Source organism: Centroberyx affinis, unplaced genomic scaffold, assembly GCF_046629955.1.
Source record: "Centroberyx affinis isolate AG114_WGS23_722 - 3 ecotype Tasmania unplaced genomic scaffold, CSIRO-AGI_Caff_v1 ptg005385l_1, whole genome shotgun sequence".
Lineage (NCBI taxonomy): Eukaryota > Metazoa > Chordata > Actinopteri > Beryciformes > Berycidae > Centroberyx > Centroberyx affinis.
Window position 1 is genome coordinate 30,893 of NW_027282692.1, and position 11,608 is coordinate 42,500.

General features: G+C 44.0%; 1 protein-coding gene across 1 annotated transcript in view; it reads right to left on the reverse strand.

Moving 5' to 3' along the window:
• Positions 1-3,553: 3,553 nt before the first annotated feature.
• The window catches only part of nrn1a (neuritin 1a), an 8,578-nt gene continuing 523 nt past the window's right edge, over positions 3,554-11,608 (reverse strand). Inside the window, exons 2-3 of the mRNA XM_071546697.1 lie at positions 9,889-10,033; positions 3,554-3,782 (exon numbers count right to left, since the gene is read on the reverse strand). Coding sequence (XP_071402798.1) covers positions 3,554-3,782; positions 9,889-10,033 — 374 coding nt within the window. The remainder of the gene's footprint in view (positions 3,783-9,888; positions 10,034-11,608) is intronic.

An 11,608-nucleotide genomic window follows, 5' to 3' on the forward strand; every position in this document is an offset into this window, starting at 1 on the left:
AACAGCAGAATTGCCCATTTCCATTGTGTGAGCCGCCTCAGGAGAGAAGGCTGAATAATAGATGAAGCTCTGACAGATGAAGCGGTCCATCCAGCGTCTGTTAGATCTGCACTCGGCTCTGCCTCCTGTCCTGTCTGAGGCAGGAGGGTCTGATCCGCTTCCTCTGCTCAGAAACAATCAGGCTTCTTCCAGTGATGTCTGTTGTCTTCTTCTCCTCCTCCTCCTCCTCCTCTTCTCCTCTCCATCGTCTATTCCTTCCTCTATCTCCATTTCATCCCCTTCCTCCTTTCTCTATTTTCTCCTCTGTCCTCATTTCATCGCCTTCCTCCTCTGCTCCTCCTCTCCTTCTTCTATCTCCATTTCATCTCCTTCCTCTCCTCCTCCTCCCCTTCCTCTTTTCTCTCCTCTATCCTTATTTCATCTCCTTCCTCCTCTTCTACTCTCCTTTCTCTATTCTCTCCTCTTTCCTTATTTCATCTCCTTCCTCCTCTTCTCCTCTCCTTCCTTTATTCTCCCCTCTTTCCTTATTTCATCTCCTTCCTCCTCTTCTCCTCCTCTCCTTCCTCTATTCTCTCCTCTATCCTGGTTTCATCTCCTTCCTCCTTCTCCTCCTCCTCTCCTCATTCTTTCATCTGTTTTCCTCTTGCTGTCGTTGTTTCCTTTCCCCTCTCGATTTTTCCTCCTCTCCTTCTTCTTATCCTCCTCTCCTCTATTATTTCCTCTATTGTCTCTAATCACTAGAGACAATAGATCTCTCCTTCCTTTTTTCTCTCCTTCCTTCTATTCTCCCCTCTACTCTCCTCTCCTCTCTTCTTCTCCTCTCCTCTCCTCGTCTCTTCTCCTTCTTTATTCTCCTCTTCCGCTCTCCCTCCTTCCCTCCCTACCTCCACCCTTCCCACCTTCCATCCTTTCTTTCTACTCCCACCCTCCATGTTTTTCTCTCTCTCTTCTCCCATCTCTCTCCCTCTCTCATCTTTTACTCCATCCCTTTCTCTCCTTCAGCCTCCTCTACTCTCCATGCTTTTTTCTCCTCCTCCCCTCTCCTCCTCTCCTCTCCTCTCCTCCTCCTCCTCCTCTCCTCCTCTTTTCTCTCGATCAATAGAAAGTGAGTGCTGAGATGTGTGGCAGCTCAGGGACTCTCCCTCATTAATAATGAATCAACAGCCTCCAATGTCCCACTGTGTGTGTGTGTGTGTGTGTGTGTGTGTGTGTGTGTGAGAGAGAGAGAGAGAGAGAGTCCATCATCTTGAATGCAACGAAACAAAAGACTCATAACGTGAAAAAAAAAATCCCACTGATTGTTTTGTTGAATGAAACCACAGTTTCTCCGTTTCTCTTTTCAGTAGGGACAGATTCAAATCAAACCCCAACACACTTATTTTCAAACATTAACCATTTTATTAGTTATTCTTTATCATTTTAGCAATCTGTTATTTATTTTTTTCTCAATAGGCCTATAATCTGTAAAGTAATCAATCTGATTTTAAAACTGTCTGGGATAGAGTATCTATAATATAGCTTCTTTTTTTTTTTTCTCAAAATCCTTTGATATACATATTCTCTCTTGTTTTTAACGTAGATGATTTGGAATAAGTCCGTTTTTTTTTTTTTTTAAATCTTTTCGTTACGCAACATCCCCATAAACAAACAAACAAACAAACAAACAAACAAACAAACAAACAAACAAACAGAAATACACATCTCTTCGTCAGAAGGCAGTGAATCGTGGTCTATGCCTTGGCAACATCAAATAAAGCTGGCAGAATGACCCCCCCACCCCCCACCCCGCCCCCACCCCCCACCTTCCTGTCCCCTGGAGGCTGTTTACGTCTCTCTCCCGACTGACTTCCTGTGTTTACCGAGTCGATCGTGCTACTGTACCGTGTGTCGGCTTCTCCTCTGACATACAGGCCTAAAACCTCACCTCTAAGGTAAGGTCTAGTATGAGTTCTTCTTCTATGACAAAAAAAAAAAAGGGGGAGATGTGCTATCTGCAACAGTCATATCACTCTTCAGCCACGGTTTGATTTTTTTTATAGCTACACTGGCCATAAAGTTCAGTCATTGCTTCAAAGAAAGAAAAAAAAAACAGACCGCCGCTCGCTTTTCTGCCAGCAGCCGCCTGTTTGTCTCGGCTCACAGCTTCATTAAGCTTCATCTATAATACATTGTTCTGTTGAGCAGGGAGGCAGCGGGAGGGAAAAGGTCTGGCACTCTTAATAGCCACCAGGATGAAGAAAAGTGAAATATAGCTTCAGAAAAGCATCAATTTAGTCTTTCCCCCCCCCCCTCCCCTATAAACTCCTTTAGTTTTGATGCTATCTGCTGAGATGGAGACTCTGGTTTCAGTCTGCTCTGTCACGAAATGAGCACAACGTCTGAAGGTGGAAATAACTCGCTTTGTGCAAGAAAAGTGGAGAGAAATGTGTTTGGATTCAGCCGGAGGAGACTCGACTAGAAACAAGAAGTAGTTTGACGCTCAACTCCCAACTCACGATGACGAGTTTTCATTTCCTGAGCCGGGAGCGAAGCCTGAAGCAAACTGTTTTAGCTGCTGAACTGAAGCGTTAGCGAACCTTTACATGTGACCAACAGGTGGAAAACGGTTTGTCTAATTCCTGCTGTCAGATAATCCAATTTGTAATCTGAACACATGGAATCTGAGTCTCAGAGTTCAGGCTCATGTCATGAATGTTACAGAGACTGAGGACAGACCGAAGCGATGGGCGATCTGTTCTACAAATCAAAAGGTGTGTAAACCGAATCGGTGCCTTTACCCTCCTCTACGTCCCTGCTCCTGATTGGTCGGTGGGGAAGCCTAAGCATAGTAAATAGCCTATAAGAATACAAATGTTACATCACCGTCAAGCATTCAATCCATGAAACCTACCAGGCTCAACATAGTCAGTTTGGCGCAATAAAAAAAGGAAAAATATCAATGATGAAAATGAAAAGGCCCGTCTAACTGGGCAGCAGGCCGTCTCAGTGGATTTTAAGTGCTGCCTCGCGTTACATATATATATTTATATATATACCTTAGGCTATATGGGTCCCTAATATATAGCCTGATACTGTGTCAGCACCAGCAGCCACCTGGTGCTGTCTAGGCCTAGCCTACTAAACATCAATAATTCATGGTTGACTTTAATACTGTGTAATTCCACGATTGTAAGCGGGCAAGGATCCATCAAAATTTCATCATCGTCATCGCTCCGACTCGACAGCGTGTTAAATATTTCATGTGGTCGACCCCCGGGTCAGGCAGAGATGTGATTGGATGAGCGCTCCAGGAAGACGGCCTGCCAGAGTCCTGCCGCCGCAGAGCCAGGCCGCCGCGGTAAAAATCCATTTTGGGGTGCGGTGTAGTTTTCTGTTGATGAACTCAGACTCGCTCCGTCTCTCTGCCTCGAAGATTTTCTGTATCGAAGAATAGCTATCACTTTTTCTATTTTCTTTTTTTTTTATTGGTGTGTTTTTCCTGTTTTTTTTTTTTGTTTGTTTCTTCTTTCTTTTGACGTTTTTTTTTTTTTTTTTTTCCCCCTCCTCCTCTTCACTAAAACGCCAGCCAAGTCAGTATGGTGGGCAGGGCGGTGAGGAGCAGGGCGAGGCCCCGGGGCCCCGCCGCCCTCGGAGCCCCGTTGCCGCCGCCGCACAGTTCAAACAAACTCCCGCGGAAATCCAGGTTGCGGGACTCCTTTTTCAGTTTCTCCCACAGGTCCGTGGCTCCCTCCTGGCAGTCGGCCAGCGCCGTCGTGGCGCAGGAGTGGAAGTCGTCCCAGTAACTGCAGGAGGAAACACAGCGAGCGTTAGAGGAAGAGCCTGCTGGGCCGGGCTAAAATTAATACTTCATCTATTCAGTGTGTTTCAGGAGGGGAAGTCGTCCCACAATCTGGCAACACAGAAACCACAACAAGTATCAGATGACTGGCAACACACACCGCCTCTGTCTTTCCTCTTCACAAAATAAAAGTCACATGTGAAAACCTGAAAAGCACATGGGCTTTTTGGACACATTGGTTTTAAAATGTGAAAAAAAAATTTCACATTGTGCACTGACATCACATGTGACAGGTTTTACTTCACATGTGAAAATTTCAATCCATACTGTACATGAAAAGTGGGAAAAAAATTTTCCGTTACATATGACATTTTTTTCACATGTGAAAACTTAATTTTCACAGGGGAAATGGGAAATTTCACATGTGAACAACCAACGTGTCCAAAAAATGATGTTTTAATTTTATAAAAGGCTTAATAGCCTCAAACTGAATCTTACAAAAAATGTTACATGAAAATCCATCCACATGTGAATTCAAAGCACATGTGCTTTTCCGACACATGTTGGTTTTTTAATGTGAATTTTTTTTCCACATTGTGTGCTGACATCACGTGACAGTTTTACTTAACATTTGTAAATTTAAATTCATAGGTGAAAAGTGTTTTTTTCCACATTTTCACCTGCCATCACATGTTGTTACATTTGTTTCACATGTGAAAATTTAATTTCACATGCAAAGAGACAGTTCACATGTAATAAATGTCATTTTCACAGGGGAAATGGGAAGTTTCACAACCAACATGTGTCCAAAAAACACAAGATCATGTTTTCATTTGATAAAAGGCTCAATAGCCTCATACTGACCCTTACAAAAACAGCCACATGTGAAAATCCATCCACATGTGAATTCAAAGCATGTGTGCTTTACCGGTTTTTGAATGTGAACACTTTTTCCACATTGTGTGCTGACATCACACGTGACAGTTTTACTTCACATTTGTAAATTTCAATTCATAGGTGAAAAGTGTTTTCCACATGTGAACCTTTTTTTCACATTTTCACCTGTCATTACATGTGACAGCATTTGTTTCACATGTCAAAACTTAAGTTCACATGAAAAGAGACAGTTCGCAGGAGAAAGTGTCATTTTCACAAGGGGAATGGGAAATTTAAATTTGAAAAACCATAATGTGTGTCCAGAAATCAATTTAATATCTTAAAGAAAACTAAATATCTAGGACTTTTCAATGCAATATGGTTTTAATAGGATAAAAACTTGGTAAGAGCATCATGAGTTTGATTTCTATAATCAGTTTCAACTTCAATAAATTCAATCATTCCATACAAATTCAGAAAACAGAATTTAAATTCAGTCGTCTGCTGGAACAAATCTCATCACTTTCAATCTGAGTCATTTACACAAACACAAGATCTCAAGTCAAGACTTGAGAAACCTTTTCAAGTCATCAGAGTACAAGTCAGAGTCAAGTCCCAAGTCACCAGAACTCAAGTAATTAAAACTGTGACTTGAGCCCAAGTCATGTGACTCGAGTCCCCACCTCTGCAATCAAATGAAAACCTGAGGGACAATCAGTAGTTTTGTTGTAATTTCTGATGGCAGTAATATTTCCACTGGTCTCTCTCTCTCTCTCTCTCTCTCTCTCTCCTCCCATCCAGCAGGGCTTTTCTCCTCCGCCCCCGCTCTCTCCTCTTCCTGGGAGTCTGCCATCACTCACTTCCCTCCCTCCCTCCATCCCTTCCTTCATCCCTCCATCCCTCCCTCCTGCTCTACACATTTTGATCTTCCTCGCTCTCTCCCTCCCTCTGTTCATCATCCCTCTCTCTGCTCATTTCTCTCTCTCTCTCTCTCTCTCTCTCTCTCTCACCCTCCCTCCTTCCCTACTAATCTTCCTACCCTCCTTCCCTCTCTTCCAACCCTCCCTTTCTTCCCTCCTACCCCCCTTATCTCTCCTTTCCTTCCGTTTCCCTCTTTCCTTCCCTCCCTCCTTCATTCTCTCTCTGCCCCTCCATCCCTTCTTCCCTACCTCCATTCTTCCCTCCCTCTCTCTCTCTCCCTCCTACCTGTAATCTCCCTCCCTCCTTTCCTTCCCTCCCCCCCTCTCTCCTCTGATCTGTCAGGCTGGTTTGATATTTTATTCAAACCAAAGGAGCCTCTTCTCTTTTATCTCTGCTTTTAATCTCTTCTTTTTCCAGTTCATCTCTTTTTTATCATCTCTTCTCTTCCCCCTCTCTTCCCCAGTTCTCACCTCCTTTGCTTCTTGTCTCATAATTCCCTCATTTATAATTTCCTCTCCTCTTTTTAATCTTTTTTCAGTTCTTTTATACATTTTTCTTTTCGTTCTTTCATTTCTCTGTTCCTTATTACTTTCTTTTTCGCTTTCCCCTCGTTTTTTTTCTCTTTCTGGTTTTATTCTCCTCTCGTCTTTTCCTCCTTTATTTCTGCCTCCTAGTTAATGTAAGGATGACACCCGCCTGCTCACTGACACGTGCTGCAACCTGCCGACCCCCTCACACACACACACACACACACACACACACACACACACACACACACACACACACCGTATCTAATCCAATCTGCTCTTATTGATGTTGACCTTCTGAACCGAGTCGTGTCGATGGTATATCTCAGAGCAATTAACGTGTGTGTGTGTGTGTGTGTGTGTGTGTGTGTGTGTGTGTGTGCGAGGAGGCGTATTAACGCGCCCCTCCTGCCGGGCCTCAAGACTGCTGTGATGGAGCTGTCGCTGAATTAAAAAACCTGTGTGTGTGTGTGTGTGTGTGTGTGTGTGTGGAGGGGTGGGGGCTTCTTGTTGCAGCATGCCATCTGGTGCCCACCCGGTTGGGGGGGGCACGGGGGGAAAAAGGGAGGGGCTGGTGGCTAGCACCCCCCCACCCCCACCCCCCCTCCCCCTCCACACACATACACACACACACACACACACACACACACACCCCTGCCACGCCCCCACGCCTCAATTTCCCAATTCTAGGGGAGATTGTTGGTAGATCACACATATGATTATCTGTATTATATAGCAGTTATTGTGTAGCTTACTCAAAATGGTACATTATTACTTATTTATTACTTTTTAAATATTGTATTGTTGATAATATTATTATTATTATTGTAATTATTGTTATTATATTCTAAAGAAACAGAAATAATTTGGTAGAAGCTAACTAATAATGTATGTATTCTGATATATTATATAGCATATAATGTTATTGAGCACTATTGTCATGTATAGACCTACTTAGAATTTGTTAAACTAATTTATAAATTATATATATTTTATTAGATGTATGTAGGCTTACTGATAATAATAATATGCTTTATAGTACATTATATAGTATGCAGAATCATTATAGTTTATTATAGTTTATTCAGTATGTTATACTATGCTTATAACAGTGTTGTAGTCGAGTCACCAAACCTCGAGTCCCAAGTCTTCAGTGTTTGAAACCGAGTCCAAGTCCAAGTTACCGAGGTCCAAGTCTCAGAGGTCTGAGTCACTGAGATCATGTCCGAGTCTCCAAGGTCACATCCGAGTCACCAGGGTCATGTCCGAGTCACCGAGGTCCAAGTCACTAAGGTCCAAGTCTCCAAGATCATGACCGAGTCACCGAGGTTACATCCGAGTCACCAACGTTAGTCTGAGTCATCATCATGCAAGTCCAAGTCCAAGTCATCAGTATTCAAGTCCGAATCAGAGTCATCAGTATTTGAGTCCAAGTCATCAATATTCAAGTCCGAGTCCAAGTCCGAGTCATCAATATTCAAGTCTGAGTCCAAGTCCGAGTCATCAATATTCAAGTCTGAGCCAAGTCCAAGTCATCAATATTCAAGTCTTAGTCCAAGTCCGAGTCATCAATATTCAAGTCGTAGTCCAAGTCCGAGTCATCAATATTAAGTTTTAGACCAAGTCCGAGTCATCAATATTCAAGTCTTAGTCCAAGTCCGAGTCATCAATATTCAAGTCTTAGTCCCAGTCCGAGTCATCAATATTCAAGTCTTAGTCCCAGTCCGAGTCATCAATATTCAAGTCCGAGTCCAAGCCCGAGTCATCAATATTCAAGTCCGAGTCCAAGTCCGAGTCATCAATATTCAAGTCTTAGTCCCAGTCCGAGTCATCAATATTCAAGTCTTAGTCCAAGCCCGAGTCATCAATATTCAAGTCTTAGTCCAAGTCCAAGTCATCATGTGTGTCAGTGTCAAACAGGTGAGAGGCGGCATGTAAGAAATAAAAAAAAAGACAAAGTTTTGTAAAAAAAAAAAAAAAAAAAAACATATTCTCAGAGGGCGTTCTGCTGGGCGAGGGGCACGAGCTTCACCTCCATCTGGAGCCTGAACACATGACATCTGTGGCTGTGTGTGTGTGTGTGTGTGTGTGTGTGGGAGAGAGAGAGAGAGAGAGAGAGAGAGAGAGCAACACAGAGACAAGTGTGTGTTTGTGTGTGAGTGGCCAAGTCTGAGAGATACAGCCAATTTTGTGTGTGTGTGTGTGTGTTGTGTGATCAAGTGTGACCAAAAAGATAGAAACACGCTTTTGTTTTTCCTCTTTGTTTTTTTTTCTCTCTCTCTCTCTCCAAGTCTTCCTGTGGGTGTTTTTGTACAATTCAATCCAACTTTATTGTCCCCCCCCCCCAGAGGAAATTCTCCACTCACATAACAACAAGCAGAGAGACACAGAAAGATAAATAAAGGGAAAAGTGCGTGAAAAAGACGGCGTGAGACAGAAGGAGAATGTCAGACGAAGAGCCTCGTCTCGCCTCCGCAGAGCCGCGTTAAAACAAACAGCCTTAACAAACTCCCGACTCCTGACTGGCCTATAAAACCCACATTAACCGGGAGTTAAGCAGGTTAACGGCGGGGGAGATAAAAGAGTTCCTCAACCTTCTGCCGGAGGGAACAAACTCAGATTCCTCGTAAAAAGGCGATGAAGGGGAAACTCTGCTTTTCTACCAGAAATCTGTATAACTGTATTCTCTGGGTTGTTTGTGTCGTTCGAGGACAGATTTTAGTACCGAGTGATCACAGAAAAAAACACGACCGGCCCTGGGAGAGAGTCCTGAAAGTGCGTGAAATAAGCATGATGGTGAGGAATGAATGTGTTAAGGCATGCGATTATTTTTGAAACTTAATAAACAAAATTAATTAAGATGCCGTAGCACTGCCTGAGCACTTTGCTTGCTGAGATCGATGGATGGTGATGGATGAACTGACAGGCGGAAAGTTTCATTTCCAAAAAAGTTGCCTTTCATTTTCGATGGCTCTTTGGACAAAAGTTCCCACAGAGGCACAACGACCACAACCTCTGAACCCGTCGTCTATCGGTCGTTCTAAGAGTCTTATTGATGTCTGTTATTGATTGACGTCTGACAACGATTAGACTCTGGGGGGCGGCGGCCAATATTTTGGGGGTTTCTGGTGCAGCCAGCGGACATCCGGGCCAAGACTTCCTCTTCCGTGAGCCGGTCATTGTTTACAAGTCGCTAATCGGACTGTAAACGATGACCGGAGCACGGAAGAGGAAGTCTTGGCCCGGATGTCCGCTGGCTGCACCAGAAACCCCCAAATATTGGCCGTCGCCCCCAGAGTCTAATAGACGATGGGTTCCCAGATTGCAAAGACCAAAGCTACAGGTGACAAGGTGACAGATACATCAACTAACTGGACAGCTAAAGACCTCTGCCCCCTGAATCCCAACATTCACCCTTTTCAGTCCATCCTTTCTACACATTACACTAGTGCAATATTGCTAGCGGCAACACTGGCAACAGTTGACTCTTTGATCAAACAAATATGTCAATAAAACTTCTATTTTCCTCTCTTGTTTGTATTTCTGCGGTTTCTTGCAGCAACTGGTGCAGTGGCAAGAAAAACAAACTAAAAGTCAAGAGGCTTTTGCCCTAGAAGTGGAATCACAACCACTTTGAAATTGATGGAAAACATGTTTATATTGGATCTGTTCTTGTCTTTTGCAGGCTGTGTGGCTGCCAGGGCCTAAAGCAGTGTGTGTGTGTGTGTGTGTGTGGTGTGTGTGTGTGTGTGTGTGTGTGTGTGTGTGTGTGTGGGAGACACCTACGTGCAGATCTTGTTGAGGTTCTCCCTGTCGTCCAGCTCCTGGGGATAGTTGGCCATGTTCTCCCCCAACTCCAACAGACAGTCTGAGAAACCTTTAAACACCGAGTCACATTGTGCATTGACCAGCACCGTCTGCAACACAGAGACTGGGGGGAAGGATGGAAGGAAGGAGAGGAGGGAGGAGGGGAGGGAAGGGAAGGAAGCAAGGAAAGAGGGAGGGTAGGAAGGAAAGGAGGAAGGTAGGTAGGAAGAAGTGTTGGGAGGGAGGGAATGAGGAAGATATGATGTAAGAAGGGTAGGAAGTGAGGGAGGGTAGGAAGGAAGGAAGGAGGGTGGTGGTTGAAGGAGGTAGGGTAGGAAGGAAGGAGGTTAGGGAGGGAAGGAGTTAAGGAAGCAGAAGAAGGAGAGAAGTAGGGATAGAGGGAGGTAGAAAAGGAGGGAAGGGAGCAAGGAGGGTTTGAAGGCAGAAGGAGAAGAAGAAGGGAGAAGAAGGGAAGGAAGGAGGATGGTGGTCGGAGGCGAAGGAGGAAAGGGGGAAGGAGGGAGGAGAGGTGTAGGGAAGGAGTGAAGGAAGGATGGAGGTATTGAGTTAGGAAGGGAGGGAAGTAGGAGGAAGGAAGGAGAGAAGGGGGATAAAGGGAGGTAGGGAAGGAGGGAACGGAGGGCAGAGAGAGAGAGAGAGAGAGAGAAAATCACATTAAGCTTCTCAGTTTCCAGCTTGATGCTCCAGGGCAGGAAACGAGCCCCGGCCTCTGATTGGCTACATTGCTCCTTCAACCAGTAGATTCTGCTTTCCCATTGGACGGACAAAACATTATGGCCCCGCCTTCCAAATATCGAGTTTCACCTCCGTTTAACACAATCCATCTCACACTCGTCTGAAGGTTTAAAAATCCTTCTTGAACCGACTCATCCTTTCCTGACTGAAGTGGTAGTATTGTTAGTTCTAGTGTTTCTCCACATTAAGACTACATTTCCCATCAGCCCCGGTGCTTCCTGCCCCCCTCCCCCTTCCTGAAGAGCATCAACATGTTGGAAGTGATTTCTCCATCTTCCTTTCCTAACTTCTTCAGTAAAGCCAGAGAGAAAACCTTTGACCAAAGAAGGGGCAGGAAGCGACGGGGCTGATGGGAAATGTAGTCTTAATGTGGAGAAACACTAGAACTAACAATACTAATGTAGTGAGATAGAGGAGAACAATCAGCTCCAACATGGAGGATCAAGAGTCCAGTATCAATTTAATATCTTAAAGAAAGCTAAATATCTAGGACTTTTCAATGCAATATGGTTTTAATAGGATAAAAACTTGGTAAGAGCATCATGAGTTTGATTTCTAGAATCAGTTTCAACTTCAATAAATTCAATCATTCCAGACAAATTCAGAAAACAGAATTTAAATTCAGTCGTCTGCTGGAACAAATCTCATCACTTTCAATCTGAGTCATTTACACAAACACAAGATCTCAAGTCAAGACTTTAGAAACCTTTTCAAGTCATCAGAGTACAAGTCAGAGTCAAGTCCCAAGTCACCAGAACCCAAGTCAAGTCAAGTCTCAAGTCTTCTCTTCATGCATCAAGTCGAGTCTCAACCAATTAAAACTGAGACTTGAGTCTGATTCGAGTCCAAGTCATGTGACTCGAGTCTCCACCTCTGCAGTTTATAGCAGTAGGAGTCACATTCTCACCTTTTTCAAACAATGGATATTGTTTTTTTTTGGAAT